Raw genomic sequence first — 20,285 nt, 5'->3', positions numbered from 1 at the left:
CTCACCTGGGTCCGTTCAGACCCGGAGTTCCAAACCGCCGCCTTGGAGGACCTGCAAAGAGAGAGCAGCATCCTCACGGGCGGCCAAAAATGGGGCTTTTTTTTTTCCTTTGCCGGCTGGTGGATGCGCAGCTGCGGCAGCTGTAGCAAGCAGCGCGGCAGAAAGCCTATGGGCCATTTAAAGTGCCCAAGCCCTTTAAAACTCCCCCCCCCGCCTGCCCAAGAACAATGGGGCTCCTGCCAGCTGTGATCAGCTGGTGTTGGCACCTTGTCCCTTGCAACTTTGCCATGTCACAGCATCAATGCCTCCTCTCTTTGTCCCCGCGCTCCTGCTGAATCTGCAATGCGCAGCAACAGCTGTCTCCGCTGCCACCGCTGCCCCCTGCCATCCCCATCACTCCCTTGTACATATGTAATATTTACAGTTTTTAGCGTTTTTTTTATTGTTAGGTGAAAATGGCACAGGAATGTGTGTAGGGGTCACTTTAAATTCCAAACTTTCCAGTAGCGCATGCGTACATTGCTCTAGGTTAGGGTTAGGGTTAGGGTTACGAGTCTTAAAATGCGCTGCAGCTGTGCCACAGCTTCCACACCTGCATGGCAGCTGACGCTGCAATAAAGCCTGACTGCAAACTGCGCATGTTCCAAGACCCCGACTCATTATCGACGCACAGACACGAGCTTTTAAATGGCAACTTAAATAGCGGCGTAGCAATTCTGACGTACCGTGCAGCAGCTTACAGACGGAGCTGCGCTCAAACGGAAAAGAAGCGGAGAAAAGCAGCACCTTTTTAATGCCGATTCTTTCCCGCTTGGGGCATGAGGGGGGCGTGTTCATGGCGGCATTCAGGTGAGGCCCGTCGAAGGCTCTACTTTCATGACGTCATGAACACACCCCTTTTGCCCGTCTGTATCCCGCCAATGTGCTCATCACTTTAGTGCAATGTGAGTTTCCCCAGTGAAAATGACCTCATTATTCACTTCAGTGTTTTGTCCATCTAAAGCGCCCCTTCTACAAAGAAGCAGAAGTTGCACTATGTGTGAGCTGCATCTGCACTCAAGAAATATCCAGTTTTGCCCCCACTTTAACTGCTTTGGGGCACTTTTGAAGGTAGATTGCTTAAATGACACAAGCATATTAAGAGACCAGAAGGCTCCACCAAAGCGCACATCCAGTCCCTTAGGACAGAACGGGCGTTTGCCACAGCTTCCGGCTCTTAGGATGCCTCATAGTTAAAACACATACCTCCAAAGTTACTCGAGCAACTTTATTTTGGCCTTCTGGTACAGTCACTAAATTCCCAACATGCCAGAGCATTGTACCAGGCCGTTTAAAAAGTGGTGTCGAAGTGGATTATTTCAGCACGCAGATGCGCGATTCTCTATTTGTCAGCATAATGCCCACAGAAAAAAATTAACCCACTCCCTCCCCCCCCCAAAAAAACCCCTCTGGCATTGCACTGGTCCAGTGTCAATCAAAGATCTAAACTTGCCCTATCTCTTAAAAAGTCCATTTCAAACTCTGAGAAGCACTATTAGCAGTTTGTAATATCACATGACTAGAGGGCTGTGCAAAGATCAAAGTAAAAGGAGAGGTACGTTAGCAGGAATTGTACATTTCCCCTCTTCATCAAACAATAATACAACAAGATTGTGGATAATACACAGATTAACGAAGCCAACATCACATTATAAGTTTCAAGATATAAGTCAAGAATGTAATTATAACACAAAATATTTTAATGTCAAGAAAACAATAATAATCAAGAGTTTGTTAGCCTATAATTAATTAGTCCGTTTCAGAAAATAGGGGTTGAGTGTGACAGCTGCATGACAAATGACATCTGTTACTTATTGTTCGGAATCCTGGAATCTTTTGACATGTACCATATTTTTCTCAGCAATCAAAATATAAAGATGGAAGAATAGAATCCTTCCCCTGTCCCTTTCCAGAGCTAGCAATTGTAATGGCTGCTATGTACTCATCAGGCTTACTATTATTGACTGTCAAGCAAGATTACAGAGTTATTAGAGATGTTATCCAAAAAACTGCCATTTTACAGTAAATCCACTGTATTAACCATCACTATTAAGTTTGGTCCATCCAGTCTCTGCTTAGAAAGAACTGTCTGCCAGGACGGGCAAAACCAGGAGTTTCTTCCCCATAGTTATCAAAATCCTCTTCCCTATAATGTTGTAAATCCATTGGTTTGATCCTACTGTCTATCCTATTTGTTTTCGTACCATGCAACTTACATGTAAGTCCTTACAAATATTGGTTGCCTGGAATCATATCACCACTTAATGGATCTACTTTTAGGCTGACATATCCAATTCTTCCAACTTTTTTTATATCCCCGCCCCTGCCACTGGATCTTTTTCGCTGTGTTTTGGATAGTTTTCCCATGTTAATATCTTATTTAACGTGGACTCCAGAAGGAGGAGATTTGTCAAGCAGCATAAGTGTAAATCAAACAGCACCCCTGGCGTCTTACAAGCTTGACACCATACTGTATTTTATAGCCTAGTATCACATAAGCCCTTTTAACCATTTTGCTGCACTGCTATGTCATGTTTAGGTTCTGGTCTGGTACCACCCCTAGATCCCTAGATCCCTAGATATATTACTGTCCAGCAATCCAAGCTACAGAAATACTATCCCTCCTTCAATTATGGATGGAAGCAAGATCATCAAGTGAGTGCAAATGGGTCTTCTGTTTGCAGGATGAAGCACTGAAGCTTTTTTAAAAATGTAAAGATAAAGAACACATCTCATGTTAATGGATTAGAACATTATTTATGCAAGCTCTTGATTTCTGTTTTGGAGCATAAGCTCCTTTATGTAATTTTAAAAGCAATTTACAATGCCACATGGGCAGACATGCCAGGAAAAAAGAGGTTTAGAAGGAGCCACTTTACAACAAATCAAAAGCCTCACTGCCTATTTTTCTAGAAGCTTCATTCCGCAACTCCAAGCTTGGTCATTGGGTTAATCATAAGTGGACACATTACTGAAGTGGTTCCAGCTGATTATTTCTCAAATGCATTTTCTAATGCATTTAAAGTATATATAGGTTTGTTTGTTGTTGTTTTAGAAATAAAATTATCACTCACACAGTAATATCCTTATCCTTATTACTGAAGGTTTAAAGCTTATGACTGCAAGACCTGACAGTTGGTCACCCTTTCACTTAATGTGGTTCACAAGGGGGCCATAGCTGTCTCCCCCTCCCCTTTGTAAACATCCTCAGAAGCAGTATATATAATTGGCCCCATTGTCTAAGTAATGGTGAACATTACTTCATAATAGCAGAGGAGGAGAAAGGTTATAGATGCCAACAGCTACAGAATACTGATTGAAATTCTTGAAGAAGAAAATTAGTGAATGGCAATGAATCAATTTTTGGAATTAGATTATGGAAAGGAAAGTGAGTTCTTAGCCTGGAAAGGAAAAGAACTGATAGCCTGAACTGTTGTAAAGACACACAGAGAGAAAATTGCATGAAAGATTTTTTTCCCCTTGCAGTCAGATGGAAGTAATCCTAACTCAAAATCTCCCACAGCAGTAAAAAGTAGAAGTCGACATTACGAAGGGGAGGACTGATTTGACATGAAACCACTAACATTAAGTCTATTTGAGGTGGTAACCACCTGAAATCCCATGAAACATTCATCAGACGAAAGCAGCACTGGACATGTTAAATTAATCACAGAATTCTGCTCCTTGCAGAGCTGAACTGAAAAAAGTATTTTTAAAGGTATAAAATATCTGTCTAGTTCTTGGGCCTGTAACTTGTTGTTGCTGGGTAACTTTCTTGTCATTTCTGACTTGTGACAACCTAAGGCAAACCTATCATTTTTTTTTCTCCTTGGGAAGGTTTGTTCAGAGGGAGGTTGTGTCTGTCTTCCTCTGAGGCTGAGGGAATATGCTGTGTCCAAGGTTACCCACTGAGTTTCCATGCTTAGTGGGGAATCAAACCTTGATTTCTGGAGTTGTAACCCAACACTTGAACTGCTATACCACATTGACTTATATGTACAGATTTAAATAAACAAGTTCTAAAAAGTATACTTTCCTCTAAAAAAAAGCCATTTCTCAATGCAGTCATGGTGACTGAACCATTTAGTAGTCTCACTTGCATTTCAAAACATAAGAGCAACATTCTGAGGAATCAACGGACTATACTGTGGCATTGGTATCAATATCTTGAAATTCATGTCTTTCCTAATCAAGTATTTCCAGCATGTGGTTGTGTATTCTGTTTTCTACTGTTTGGATATTAAGTTTCCTTTGCTCAGAAATGAAGTTACAACACATCTTGGGTTATCATGTATACTTTTCTTTGTTCTACAAGCTCATGAATCTTTCTGGCTTCTATGATAATGATTTGTTCATGGGCCAAGTAGAAATGGACTTTGTTCCATTTCCATTTCCCTATTAAAGGGTAGAATTTCTGTTGTCTAGGAGATCCAGTTTTCAGGGTGAGTTAAGAGTTGGAGTATCTTGCCATGGAATTAATTTCTGCTCTCCTTGTGCTCTAACTATCATGTGCTCAGGTCTCATGCTTTGTGGGCCTGAAAATTTGGAAAATGTGTTTGTTTGTTTGTTTTAACTCTGAGAATTCTGTACAAGTATGTCTCGTCCTTTCATATTCCATTAACATGAGCAAATACTTTGCTAGCCAGTTTTAGTCGTGACTATTTTTCTTTCACATTTGAATGCCTAGTGATGATTGTCTAATGAACAGACCTACTTTTATCTATTGCATAATGTGGCTAGGGATTTAAACTCTTTATGCCTACTCATGCTTAAACACTCTGTCCTGTTACCTTCTCACAGATGAGCAGACAGTCTGGGCATACTTGCTGCATTCTCAGATTGCAAGAAGGCAAAAGGTAAATCTTTTCTGAGATAGTAGCGAACAATAACTTTCTTTCTGCAGTTTGTAGTTGTTCTATATTATGTGAGTATGTTAGAACTGTCAAATGTTCAAATTATCTGGAAAACTCCTGCCTGAATTTGGCATCTTCCACAATTACTAATGCCACCTTTAAAACCATTTAATGACCAAAAAACAAACTCCGAATCAGTAAATTGCCTTAATCTGTACAACCTCTTCTTCTGCATACTATTAACTCTCAATTTTTTTCCTCCTGTTTATTTTCTTCCTTTTACATACTGCTGGCAAATGACAGGCATGCTGACAACCAGGCTACATATAACAGGGATGGCATACTTTGTTAGTGTTCCTTCATCCTTAACAAGATCTGATCATTTTCTGGAATAGTACAGATCACAGAGTTATAAATTAAAAATGTATCAGTCATTACATACAACACTTATTACCAGCAATATTTGAAGTTATAGTACTTGTGTACTGGATATGAAATGTATGAAAATATTTTAATTGTCCAGTACAAATTGTGCAACAAACTCTCTCTTCTTTTGTTAAGTCAGAATGTGTCATTCTTTACCTTCTATATCCCTAGAGATTGAAAGGATTATAGACTTCTCCCTAAATTTATCAATTATAAACCAAATTAAATAATTATATAAAAATGTCAGCACGGTGGCCTTCAAAAGCATGTATACACGACGCACAAAAATAAAACACTGTACACATAGAGACCACAATTATGCTATATCAGTATTCACAAGTGTCATAAAGGTTAGGTTGTAGAGTTGTTCATACATGTCTAAATGTTCATGTTTATAAGGAAATTTCATATTTGCAGCATCTATCTTTCTTAAAAGACTAAATCTTGAGATCTACCAAGTGATGCCTCAGGCAAAAGATATATGTTATAGAAATGAAGAATTCTGTGTTCAGGAATTTGTTTTGAGTATCATGAGTGAGCAGAGCTCATAAACCTTCCCCTCAATTATCAATGAACTATTGATAATCCAACGCTTTCTTTACTTTACCACTATAAATTGAAGGTGAGATGGCAGAGATTTATTAGAAATCCAGAGATCTACCAGTGTCTTGATTTACCATCTGTCCATCTATGATGTATAGCTAATGTACAGATTTACATTCTCTATTGTGAGAATGGTCTTTGAAGTCTGATGGTACATCTCTGTAGTTTACAGGGTATTCTAGGAAAGGGTGCTACAGGCCCTATTGTTCAGCTAAACAGTCCAGCAGTTCTTTAAAGAATCCATACTGATGTTTCTCATCATGCTATGTGAAAGTGTTTGTTTACAAATCAGCAGATCAGCTCTGTAGGAATGTAGATAAGGATGTAGTGTGTGTGTGTGCGTGCACGTGCGCGTGCCTTCAAGTTACTTGTCGACATATGGCAACCTCATGAATTTCATAGGGTTTTCTTAGGCAAGGATCTCTCCCCCTCATTGGAGCTTTGAGGTGGCTTCCTGCCTGGGGTAACAATGTGAGTTACTGCATTGGGGTGATACCAACCCTAGCAATGCCAGTTCCTCCTTCTGCCCATGGAGCAAACAAGGGTCAGCTGAAGGTACTTGTGGCAGTGGGAAAGGGAGGCATGGCAGCAGGAGAATGAGAGGAGTCTTTGGACACTGCTGCTGCTGCTGCCACCACTACCACCCCCACTAGCAGCCACAGCAGGCGAACAGTAGAGGTGCCCTGGTTGATGGAGGGAGATAACCAGGGAGTAGCTTGGGACAAATGGTGAGCAACTGCCCCATTGGATGTTCACTCTCCTCTGAGACATCACCTGGTGTGGTCTGCACACACACACACACACACACACACACCTAACCCCTGCTACAAAAAAACTGATAAGGTTGCTGTCAAGGTTGAGTGATGAAGATATTAACAATTATAAAATGTAACATGTTTTATATTGACTAATTACCTCTTTTTTAGCAAATCAGGTAACAAATAAAATTGATGTTGATGGAGATGTTTTATATACATGCTTTAAAACGATCGCATATGGGCTGAACTCTTTGTAAGAACTTCTGGTACTATGCGTTAGTTTAACCATAGGAATGCCGAGAGTAGAAATGTTGCTACATTGATCAAGAGTGTTGTTTGACTTCCTTCAGTTTTTCTTAGATGCTTTAGCAGAGGAACATCCTTTCCACATTTTACTTCAAATATAGCCCTCAGGCAGATTCTTGGTGACAACAAGCAGGCTTTTAATATATAATCATGTCAGGGAGGCTTTTATGTGTTTGTGTGTGTGCGCGTTAGATTTTTTTTTAAAAAAATTGTGTGTTTTATGTCGTTTTATACTGTTTTTAGCTAGATGATTTTAATTGTTTTTAATTTTTTATTGTAAATTTTATTTTATTTAGTTTTTATGATTTTATCTGTGAGCCACCTTGGGTCACTTTCTGGGAGAAAGGTGGCAAAGAAATGCAATAAATAAATAGAAAATATTTTGAACCCTGGAAAAATAACAAGGACTGGATTTCTCTTCTGAAAGATCAGAGCAGGCCAGAGCTATACTTACAGAATTTCCTTTCGAGTAAACCAGCATGGCATAGTGGCTGGAGTATTGTGCTATGACTCTGGAGACCATGGTTCATTTTCCAGCTTGGCCATGATGCCCACTAGGTGACCTTGTGCAAGTCACATGCTCTCAGTCTCAGGGAAAGGAAATGACAAACCTCCTCTGAAGTCTTGCCAAAGTCAGCCTTGTTGTTTTTGTGTACCTTCAAGTCATTTCCAACTCATGGTGACCCTAAAGCAATGATGGTGAACCTTTGAAGGACCAAGCGCCCTAACTAAATGGCCTTCTGGCACCAGGTGTTTCCCAGTGCCAGGGCCGGGACTTCTGGGGGGATGAGATGGGACTTCCGGGGCAGGACTTCCACCCTCTGAGGGCGTGAATTCTGGGGCAGGACTTCTTCCCCTCACCCTCCTGGGCCTTCAGCTACCTCTTGAGATAGCTGAAGGCCCGAGGGGGGGCAAGGGGGGAAGAAGAGGAACAGATGTGCACCCGTTTCTCCTCCTCTCCACACTCACACTACTGAGCCTTCAGCTGCCTTTCAGGAGGCAGTTGAAGGCCCAGGACAGCTCTCTGCTTGCCATGAAAAATGTTTTCACATGCCATCTCTGGGATGTGTGCCATAGGTTCACCACTGTGGCCCTAAAGCAAACCTATCATGTTGTTTTCTTGGCAAGCTTCAGGAGGATTTGCCATTGCCATTGTCATCTTCCAAGGCTGAGAGAGAATGACTGCCCAGAGTCCCCCAATGGATTTCATGGCCTAGCGGGGATTCAAACTCCCTTCTCCAAAGTCTAGTCCAATGTTCAAATCACTACACCATGTGGGCTAGGTGATTATAAGTCAGAAAATACTTGAAGGCTCACAACACACACACACATGCATACACAACGCATTTACTCTTGGTGTCAACCCAGTGAATTTGGTGATTCTTTAGAAAACTTTTTATGCAGGGAAAACATTAAGGTATTTTTCCACATAATGAATAGTTGTCCTTACAACAGTGAAAAATGTTGGGAAAACATTGTAAAAGAAACAAATGTTTCACCCATCTCTGAAACAAAAGCATACCTCTACGCTTGTTAAATTAATAGGCAGAACAAAACTTTGTCTTGTCAGGCTTTGTCACAGTATATAGATCCAAATTGCACTTTCCAAATGCAAACACTGGATTTGTGATTCCAAATCCAAATGCTATAAGAACCATAAGGTGGTCACTTTTGACTTCCATAAAAGAGAATGCACATATTTATTTATCCATGTTATTCTACATAGTGCCCATTTTATTTAGAATTTTAAAATTAAAACTTCATTTTAGAAAAGTGATATTTCAGTTTAGTATGAAAGCAAAAGATTAAAAGTAGTTCTACCAAGATGATGTTATATTCAGTGGTTCCCAACCTTTGGTCCTCCAGATGTTTTGGACTTCTGCTCCCATAATTCCTGACAGCCAAGTTGGCTAGGGTTTCTGGAATCTGAAGTCCAAAACTAATGGCAGACCAAAGGTTGGAAACAACTGAACCAGGTGATTTATTTAAAGGCTAGATGGATGAGAATACTACCAGATCCATCACTCACTACTACTTGGACACAATGTTATCTTGGAGATCACACAGATTGCCCAAAATGCACACACACACACCCCAAAGAAAACCAAGGCAAATGCCCAAGTACTTGAAAGTCTACATCTAGTTTTGGAAGGGAAATGGTATGTTTTGATATTAAACAGTTCCAGGTTGAGTGGACTCCTGTGACCTATTTAGAATGAATAAAGCTCCTCCTGTTGGCTCCCATAAGTGGTAATTCGTTTTTTATTTTTTTAGATTTAAGAGAAGTGTTGTTTTGGGCACCTCTCTGTAGCTCCAAAGCTGTGCTTCAAAACCAATGCTGATTTGAAGCATTCCGCCAATAAACTGGAAAAAGAAAGCAAGCAGGAAACAAGCAAGGGAGTATACAGAATTTGCAAATACTGTACTTTTACTCTGCTTGAATGTCAAATGTTGGAGTCATTATGGCCCTTTTCACAAGTATTAGAATTTAATACAGTTTTGCAAAACCTGCCATCTAATGAGGTAAGAATAGGAGTTCAAATAAAACATTTACTGCATCGCTGTATAAATATATACAGAACCAATATTCATCATTTTACTAGACCCTGTTAAGAATATACTGGTACTCTGCCAAATGATACCATCTGGGATTTAGGGATAATGAATCCTATTGATGTTGTTATTAACCTAATTCTAATTTTGTTCATATATTCTAGAGGTGTCCTACAGTCATAATATTTGGGCACATTGTATGAAAGTTGGGGTTAATTTATTCTGTCTTCTTTAATGAGTTTTTCTTGTAATACAGTATTTAAACCTGTGATATAACTTTGTTCTCTGGGAACATCCAGTTCTTTGGATTCACACTGAGCTGCAATGGTAGGCAAATCCACTAGAGTGTAATTTTGAGGGTCCTGAAATTTCCCTTTCAGTTGAGCTTTGGTTACATAATATGTTTATTCTTTGTACTGGGGGGGGGGGGATCAGTGGTACTGAAAAATATTCCCCCCAAAACAACTTTACATTGTTTATAGTTGTCTTGAAATTAGAAAGAGTGAAATAACAGGAGGTTGAAAGCCTAACTAGAGCCCATTGAAATGAACAGAATTTATTTTAGTTGGGTGGTCATCTACATAAACAATTCATTCCAATCCTATATGTTGCCAAAGTTCTTCTGCTGATGCAGATCTCTTATGTCTCCTTTTACCTCTCTCACATTTCCTTCTATACTATTTTCCATACTTAGCTTTTTATTCTTTCTTTTACCTTTAGTATATCTTACTGCATATTCTGGAATTACTTTCTTGATGCTTTCCTCTTTATTCTCTATTTTGTGGAGGTTGAGAAAAAAGGAGCATGGTTAGATTATGTACATGATGCCCAGACTAAAATAAGTAAATGGGTGTATTGTACATTTTTCTTTGAAATTTCAAGAAAAATATAATTGATAGCAATAATAACAATAATTCCACATGCAACAGAAGGCACAAATACTCCGCTCATATAGCCTCATGAGTACGCTATTGTTGTTGTCTGCCTTCAAGCCATTTTCAACTTATGGCTATCCTAAGGTAAACCTATCATTGGATTTTCTTGGCAAGATTTTTTTTTTCAAATGAGGTTTCCCATTGCCTTTATTGGAGGTTGAGAGTGTGTGACTTGCCCAAGGTCACCCACTGAGTTTCTGTGAATGAGTGGGGATTTGAACCATGGTCTCCAGAGTCCTAACCCAACACTCAAACCATGGCACTACACTACACTGGTTTTGCATGATTACACTAGCTACATTAATTTCAACTAGCTATATTGACTGATTATTTACTGGTTTGGTTTCTAAAGCTAAGCAGATTTACAGCAAAACTGTGTTCAGATAGCTGTGAACAGCTCCCCTGTGTCTTTAGTGTCAAACTATATCACAAGTCAACGACTTGGCTGAAACTAGCAAATGTAAAAATTAAGATTCTCAAACAGTGAAACTTGCTGCAGGATGGGACAGATACAATCCACTGCTGGAAGTCAATGGCACTATCTTACTATACTTCTATACAGCCTTCTTTTATACGCATTATATATATACAACCTAGTTGGATTGGAAAATGTTCTGAGACAAATTAGGCACATTAATAAGAATTGGTTTTAAACTCACTGTGCCAATCCTTTTACCTTACTCTATAAATTTTATAGAGTATTAGTAGAAGTCAGGTCGTTTGAAAAGAAAAAATAACTTATTATAAATAGAGTCACAGTTAAGTGCAATTGAAAGGTTTTTGTGCATCTAGAACTTCATAAGCTAAAATCTTTAAAATTACTGAAAAGTATGCATTAGGAACATAATGATAGATGATTTTTTTAAAGCTAAGAAGCAGGGATGGATTATATATATTACCATGCTTACTTACAGCAAAACTGAAATGTTATTGAAAATCAATCTGTGTGCAGCTAGTATGGCAGTAAAACTTTTTTTAAAATAGTACCTGTATGTTATTGTTATAAACAAATAAAATATTCAATTAAAAATTCTAGTAACTTGATTTATTTGCATATAGATTTTTAACCCTTTGTTTTAAAGATACAACTGGTTTTTCATATATTAGTTATGCAAAGGCATATTCTAATAACTGTGTTAAATGAAGGAAATTATTATTATTATAAAAATTTTTTTTACCAGACTGGAGACTGCAGTCAATAAACCAGAAGAAGACTGCAACTGGGAAGCTCAGCTATGAAAGAACTAGACAAGATCCTAAACTGCAAAGACATAACAATGAATACTAAAGTTAAGATTGTCCAAGCTATTATATTTCCCATTACTATGTACAGATGTGAGAGCTCCAGAATGAAGAAAGCAGACAGAAAGAGAATCATTTGAGCTGTGGTGCTGAGTGCTGAGGATCCCATGGACAGCCAAAAAGATGAACAAATGGGTCCTAGAACAGAGGTAACGCCTGAACTCTTCCTGGAAACCACAATGACTAAATTGGGGTTGTCATACTTTAGGCACACCATGAGAAGGAAAGAATCATTAGAAAAGGCAATGATGCTGGGAAAAGTGGAAGTCAGCAGAAAGAGAGGAAGTCAGTACACCAGATGGCTAGACTCAATTAGGGAGGTCACAGGTCTGAATTTACAGGACCTAAGCTGAACAATAGAGCACAGGGAGTCTTGGAGATGTCTCATCCACAGGGTCATCATGAGTTGGGGATGACTTGAGGGTAGCTAACAACAGCAAACTAATAAGAAAATGCTTTAATAATTATTGAGATTAAAATTTTAATACCTGTAAGTATCTTCTTGGGTTTACATGAAACTGATTAGTAATTCTAATATGGACAGCCAATATGATGGTGCAACTGGCTTTCTATAAATGGCTTTTTATAAAGATAATGTTGTTGTAGTTAATCAAGCACTCATCTTTATATTCAAGGATGTCTTGAATCTTAATTATATGAATATGTACTATGACAACTAAAGAATCCCTGGGAGGTAGTTGTGCAACACACTTTACTGTCAAAAACAGCATCACCTAGTAACTGAGAAATTTGAAAACTATCATCATAAAGTAAATATAGCAATAATGTGTCAGTCACTCCAGACATTTTCTTGTTCTTGGTACATAATTACATTATTTCAGTAAATATTGAACAGTGTTTAAATATTCCTTTTTATTTTGCACTTTTGTTGAGTCAGAGTTAATACTACCATTGAGCATTTCAATAAGACTGGATATAGTTGGGAAAATGTATTTATCAAAAATCTCATGAGAATAGGTAAGTCTCAAAGAATTGTTATGTTAAGTAGAAGGATGCCAGGAAGGGGCTATGCATCTGAAGAAAGGGTATGTACAAAGCTTGAAAGTTACTTTTGGGGGGGGGGGGACCCCCAAGGATAATTTTGTTCAGTTATATTGCCTGAACTAGTAGAGTCATGATTTAAAACAAAACAAAACAAAAACTATTCCAAGCTCTCAACAAGGCCATACAGACTTGATTCTCAGTGGCTCCCACTACATTCTATAGGACAAAATCAGCAAGCTACAGTTTGCACCCCTTTTCCTCAAGAAGAAACATATGATGGGTGGGGGGGATTCCCATTCTGAATTCTGCATCCCCAGAGATTCTTGTATTACATCTCCATATTTCCTATCTACCATAAAAGTCAGTTTCTGATCCTCTTCCCTTCACCATGATTGAGCTCTGGATTGAGGATCAGAATCACAAAATTGGAAGAGACCACAAGGGCCAAGCAGTCCAATCCACACACCCCCAACATATGGTCATCCAACCTCTGTTAAAAAATACCACAAAGAAGGAGACTCCAGCACACTCTGAGAGAGCGTGTTTTACTGTTGAGCAAGTTCTTCTTCATGTGGAGGTGGAATCTCTTTTCCTGCAGTTTGAATCCATTGCTCCGGGTCCTATTCTCTGGAGCTGCAGAAACCAAGCTTGTTCTATCCTCAATATGACATCCTTTCAAATATTTAAACAAGAGTGTCATATCACCTCTTAACCTTCTTTTCTCCAAGCTAAACACACCCAGCTCCACATGTCTCTCTTCATAGGGCATGTTTCCCAGACCCTTCACGATTTTGGTCAATCTCCTTTGGACACACTCCAGCATCTCAACATCCTTTCTACTGATGCAGCCTAGAATTGCATTGGCCATTTTAGCTGTCACATCACACTGTTAACTCATGTTCAACTTGTGGTCTACTAGGACTCCTAGATCTATTTCATATGTAGCCTTGTTAAGCCAGGTATTCCCCCATCCTATACCTATGCATTTCATTTATTCTGCCTAAGTGCAATAACCTTACATTTCTCCATGCTGAAATTAGTTTTATTAGTTTTGGCCCAAGTTTCTAATCTACTGAGGTCATTTTGAATTTTGATCCTCTCCTCTGGGGTATTAGCTACTCCTCCTAATTTGGTGTCATCTGCAAATTTCATAAGAATGCCCCCTGTTCTTTTGTCCAAGTTGTTGATAAAGACGTTGAATAGCACTGGGCCCAGGACAGAACCCGGTGGCACCTAACTAGTTACTTCTCTCCAAGATGGAGAGGAGCCATTGCTGAGCACCCTTTGGGTTTGGCAGGTCAGCCAATTACAAATCCACCTAATAGTTGCATTGTCTAGCCCACATTTTACTAACTTGTTTTCAAGAATATCATGAGGGACATTGTCAAAGGCCTTACTGAAATCAAGATATACTGCATCCACAGCATTCCCTTCATCTACCAAGCTGATAATTTTATCAAAAAAAAAAAAAAAAAAAAAAAAAGCAGATAGGATTGGTCTGGCATGACTTGCTTTTGAGAAACCCATGTTGACATAACCAATGGTTATGGCATTCACCTCTCTGTCCTCTGTTAGGGTTGTTTCATTCTTTTCCTACACTCTACCTGAAGCCATTCCTGACTTCCTGGCAACTGTAATAAATTAAAAGTTTTGCATGGTTGTATGAACCATTCTCTCATCAAGCACTGCCAACAGACAATTAGACAATGAACTACACCAGGAATAGGAGACCTTTTGCCCTTCATATGCTTAGCTTGACAACCCTTACCAGCCACTTCCAGCATAACAATAGTAAGTGATTGCAAGAGCTGTAATCCAAAGTGTTTGGAAAGCTAAAGATTCCCTATACAAAGGTCCTTGTTTCCGCTATTATCTCAACGGGCACTCTCTAAATAAAATCTGAACTCAACCTGTCTCCTATGAATAATGGGAGTGCACCAATGAATTAAATACCAGCCACTAGCTATTTGAAGGTGTCTGGCTTTCTCTGTACAGTGAGCCAATAAGCTTTAATTTTTATCTCAAGATTCTGAAAAGATAGCATGAAGCAGCAAGCCATATGCATACACCATTTCAACAAATTCTCTGTAGCTCTCAAGAGATACTTAGAACATGTGCTCTACCTCAGCCATGTCTGCATTCCCAACTTTAAACATATATTTTGAACATCCCATTATGCAGCATGGTCAAATGAATTAGCAGTCCATAAAATTTCAGGAGCCTTGAAGAGCAAATGAGCAAACATGAAGCATCTATAAATACAAACTTTTCACAGACACATGCACTCCCCCCCCCGCTAATCTATGAACTGTGAAGCACACTATTTGAAAAATGGAACATAACTGGAGTTGTTCACACATTAAACAGGTTATGAAAAAGTTCTTTTCTTCCTCGCCCATTTACTCTGCAAAATTCAAGGAAAACTACAAGTGCTTTATTTCCCTTTCAAAAGAAAGTCTTTTCCCAACTAACTTTCATCTGAGATCAATTTACCAAGTGCTGGGGCTATTTCTATCCCATATAGTGCTTTAGAATTTCCCAAGAGAAAGTAGTTGTCCATGTTAAAGACAATTACTGAATAAGATGCACCTCTGATCTGATCTAATGGACCAGGTCTATTAATACACTGAGGCTGGTGAAAATGAAAAGTAATTTCAGATGAGGGCCAAAGTTGCCCCATAACAGCACCACTGTGTCACTTAAACAGTATGTAGGGTGTGACAGAATTTGATTAGAGGAATACTTTCAATAGCCTATGTTAACTACTTGATCTCTAAGGCTTCATCCACACTGGAGAAATAATCCAGTTTGACACCACTTTAACTGACATGGCTCAATGCTATGGGATTTTTGGAACTGCATTTTTATGAGACATTTAGTCTTCTTTTTCAGAGAGCTCTGATGCCTCAATAAACTACAATTCCCAAGATTCCATAGCACTGAACCATGGCATTTATGTGGAATCAAACTGGATTATTTTTTATTTTAAAATGTTTTATATCATTAAATAAGGATATATAATCTGGGAAAACCTATCGATGGTAGAATATAGAGCCTAAGATTCATGACAGTGCCTGCCCATTTTTATCTTGTAATAAAAGAAAAGAAAAAAGCATGTTTAGGTTTCAAGTCTTTGAAGACAGCCAGATGTCCCCTTAGAATATGTAAACAAAAACCACAGAGTGATCTCAGATTAGTTAGTACACTAAAGAGACCTGACAACAGGTAATAGGTTGTCTTCTAAAAGTGGAGTGTGCACTAGATCTGAGTGTACAAAACAAAAAGATCTAAATCTCTGATTGGACAACCAAGGCACTGAGTGGGGGGTCAGAAGAGAATAAAAGAGCTTAGGTAGACCCATATAATTAGGCTGCTTTGGCAGATCTCCTGCATGGGGTGGGAAGGTTGCATCTAGCCTTCCCAAGAAAAGTTCCTGGTAAGCTCTGATATGATGCCTTAAAACGCTGATTCTGGTAAGGCTAAGAGATATATGCTTACATGGATTAATGCAGTTAAGACTTGCTTCAGATTTTCTTAAGGTTTAACCCTTGAATGACGTTGTTACACAGAAGCCTATTGCAATTGTAAAATTCCTCAAACAGATGAAAATGGCTAAGAATATGATACAGGACAAGATTTTGAATATGTAAAGACCTTTAGGAATTGTCTGTATAATGATTTAGCACACATGATGGAAAACTATGTGATTAGGAAGACCCTGATTATGAAAATGTTATCTGTTAACTAGTTTAGAAAGCTGATGTTCTTATATGTATTACTTATTGCCAAGCCTGTAAAGAGCTGAATAGAGAGATAAAGTTCCTATGAATGTCCAGATGAATATGATGTAGCACTATGACTAACTGTAAGATGCCTTATATGTAATATAATGAAATAATAATGTCTTAAACAAAGCTGAAGTGCCCAGACAATGCTATGTCTGTGATTCTCCCTAAAGGGAATGCATACATATATCTGTCTATAAGAATACTTATAATAAATAGCCTAAAAGAATAGCAAGAGTCTGTTCCTTCCCATATAAACATACAGGAACTCCAACACTCAAAGATATTTAAGTGCAATGTTAACCTGGACAGTCTAGTTTAACCACTATTATAAACTGGGAACTTTGGTGGCCAGACATTGATAAAGGTGACCACAGACAGGACCCAGAATTAGTTGTATCTATGACCCTTGCTCCCTCAGTCTAAGTCTAAGATATAGGGGGCAGGGAATCACATCTGTTTCAGTGATGAGGGGAAAGAAGCATGCATGGTTCCCCAAGCAGGTATTCCACAATTTTAGCACAGTAACTGAGAAGGATGTGTACATCATTATCCACTGCATCAGACCTCAGTCAACAGGAAAACCGGGGGGGGGGGGGGGCCCTCTGAAGCTGATTATAATGCAAAGAAATGAACTTACACATGAGAAGGAGGTCTTTAATGTGTCAGTGTCCCAATTTCATATAGTCAGCCAGCGCGATTTTGGACTAAATAAATGATCAGAAAGTTTTTCCAAGGGGAGTTCTACTTAGAGTACATTGCAGTAGTTGGGTCCAGAGACTACTAATACATAAAGAAGCCTTGCTAAAGTCTTGCAAACTCAGGGCCATGGCTTTCTTCATTGAGTTGCTCCACCTGTAAAGCAGATATCTTCTTTTCCTATGGCCTTAAACTTTACCAGGCATTTAGTATTTAATGATATATTCCCTAGCTTCAGGGTTGAATTGACCCTACCTGTAGTAAAAAAAGGACACTATAGGTGAAATATATGTTGTAATTGTCTTCTGGCTCAAGCTTCCCATTGCCTTTTTTGGGGGGAGAATACTTGAGGCTCTGTGTCTACAAAGTTAACAAGCAGTTTTGTCCTAAGCTGACAGTAACTATAGGTACAGAACATCTGTTTTAAGTACAGTATACAGTATATTGAATTGTTAAACAATTATTCATGAATTAGATTTCCCTTTTAATTTTATTTGGATCTGGGTACTTCAGAAAATCAGCATTAGTTAGTTGTTGTGGGGGCCTTTTGCCAACAATTCCTTAAAAAAATATTCTGGGAATATGCATTAGCATTTCCTGAAGTCAGAGAAAAATAATCATATCTATACAAAAGACATGTATAACATAGGTCAAGCTGCCTGAGTCTTAAGGTGTAGTCCTCTACAGACTTACTCAGAAGTAATGCCCTTACCAAATAATGAAATAAAGAGTTGCTTCATATGTACAATAAGCAGGGTAACAGAAAGTGCAGTTGATTTGTTTCCTGCCTCCTGAACTTTCCCATCACATCCAAAATAGATGTCTTCGGTTTCAAGTTAATGTTGTTAGGATCAGAATGCTAAATTCATAATAGCCTCAGGGAAGGGTGGGGAAAAAGCACAACTGTTATTTTCCCAGGACAGGTTAAGTTATGCCTTCAACATCATATTAAAAACAATGACATAGTCTTATATCTGCTACCAGCAAATAAATATTTGTGTCTCCCAGTTGTTTTTAATCTATCATGCATCACTAAAGAACATTTCCTTTTAAACTTAATAAATCTGATCACTCAAAATCATCTTGAAATGTAAATGGTCATTAAGTTCAATGACAAACAACTTTAACATCTTCAGCTACTCAGTAAGAGTTTATACACTGACATTTTAAGATCAGATTGTTTCTTCTGGACAAAATATATCTTGTAAGAAGGTACCTTAAAAACAGCCAAACAATAAAATAGTATTTGAACCCTAACTATCTGAGATGGCTCAAATAACTATAATACAGATGACATATTCTGAACTAAAACAGCAAATGGAAGTCCTTAAATATGTATCCAATTTTGTAAGAGACTGTTTATCTGAATAATCTTAAATTGTTCTATTTTCCTCCTACCACTTATTCCTCTCCTCCTCTCTCTCTCTATCTATCTATCTTTCTCTACATACATACATACATACATACAACAACTGTATGTACGTGTGTCTAGGTATTTCTGTTAACTTTTTCCCAAACACTAGACCACTCAACGATTTATTATCAAAAACATTCAGGTAATGTAAATCAATGTTGACAGGGAAAATATATGGAGTGTCTATATATTTATGTAGCATTTCAGAGTTTGTTATGTTTCTTGTCTGTTCTGTAGATATTTCTCTAACCAGATTACACTGTAAAATATTTCAACAATACTTTGAAATAATATACATTTGTTATTGCACAGACAATTCAAAAGAAAATGCTCTTCTAAGTGATCACTTATTTTCTAGTAATAATCAAAGCTGCCATCCTATTCTCACTTATCTAGTACATTGTACTGAACTCTGTGGGCCTACTTCTGTAAAGACCTCACACAATGAGAGATTAAAATAAAGTTAACTGAAAAACCACAGAGTTGTTACAGCTCAGCCTGTCTGTAAGGCTGCACTTTCTTACTTATTATTTGCACACGGGTGCAGTGCTGACAAGCAACATGGCTTTGGAAACTTGAAAGCACACACTGGTCATGATTAGACAGTGCAATTCTGCTTTCGCACACAATAAAAGCTGCATAGTTTAACAACTCTGATTATGTGGACATCTGCAAGCCCACAAGGAGGGATGTATTGGAGCAACAGAAGTTTTCCTTTCAGCCCCGAGAGACAGCACACGCGGAATCTGGCTCTCTTCCTTTCAGTATGCTTCAGCACGCAGTCTACTCTGCTGCCATCACCGGAGCACCCAAGTTGTCCTAACTGCATATGGCACACCCAGCTTTTGCTGCATTACAACTTCGCACATCAACAAGAGGCCCTTGCTGAGCGAGAAATGCACCACCATAAATCACCTTTGGGGAGCTATGCAATATATAACAACATCAGGAGGCGCCTTTGACAAGTAAAACCAAAAGCGTGGTGCAGGAACTTTGGGCTGGGCGAATGAGATGCTGCTGGACTGCTGCCACTATGAAGAGTTCTTCCAGCAGAAGCAATCTACTGTCCGGCTGCAAAGGGCCTCTTTCCAATATATTCCAACCTAATGCTCCCTCAGCCTTGAACACAGTGTAGCCTGCAATGCTTCTGAAGCCATTGCTTTCTAATAGAAGTTTGTTGGGGGGGGGGGGTTTATATGAAAGAGAACAACATTCTAACCCATTTCATGCTCAAGTCATCAAAGACCTACTCACCATGTTGACTTCAGACACCATGTCTATACTGGCAATGTCTATGTTCATCCGACGTTCACTGGGGGCCTATGGAAGAACAGAAGACCGTGCACTTTGCCACAAGGTTGCTACAAAACTGTTTGGTCTCTCTCACAGACACCACACACACACACACACACAACAGAGAGACAGACACCCCTCCACATCTAGCCCAGCAGAGAGTCAAAGGCAAGCCGAGACAACCTGCTGACAGGGCAAGAGTGAGCCCTCTTCCCCAGCCCCTCACCTCCAAAATCCGGCCTGAGGCGAATGTCGTAGCCTTTCAGCAATTTATCCACCGTCTCTTTCACGAAGGACATGTTCCCGGATCGTTC

General features: G+C 39.0%; 1 protein-coding gene across 1 annotated transcript in view; it reads right to left on the bottom strand.

Annotated features, from left to right (window-relative positions):
• The window catches only part of GABRB3 (gamma-aminobutyric acid type A receptor subunit beta3), a 158,525-nt gene extending 138,527 nt beyond the window's left edge, over positions 1-19,998 (bottom strand). Inside the window, exon 1 of the mRNA XM_042461004.1 lies at positions 19,933-19,998. Coding sequence (XP_042316938.1) covers positions 19,933-19,980 — 48 coding nt within the window. The 5' untranslated portion in view covers positions 19,981-19,998. The remainder of the gene's footprint in view (positions 1-19,932) is intronic.
• Positions 19,999-20,285: the final 287 nt, after the last annotated feature.

This window comes from Sceloporus undulatus, chromosome 3 (genome assembly GCF_019175285.1).
Source record: "Sceloporus undulatus isolate JIND9_A2432 ecotype Alabama chromosome 3, SceUnd_v1.1, whole genome shotgun sequence".
NCBI classification, from domain to species: Eukaryota; Metazoa; Chordata; class Lepidosauria; order Squamata; family Phrynosomatidae; genus Sceloporus; species Sceloporus undulatus.
This window is presented reverse-complemented; position numbering and strand designations above follow the sequence as displayed.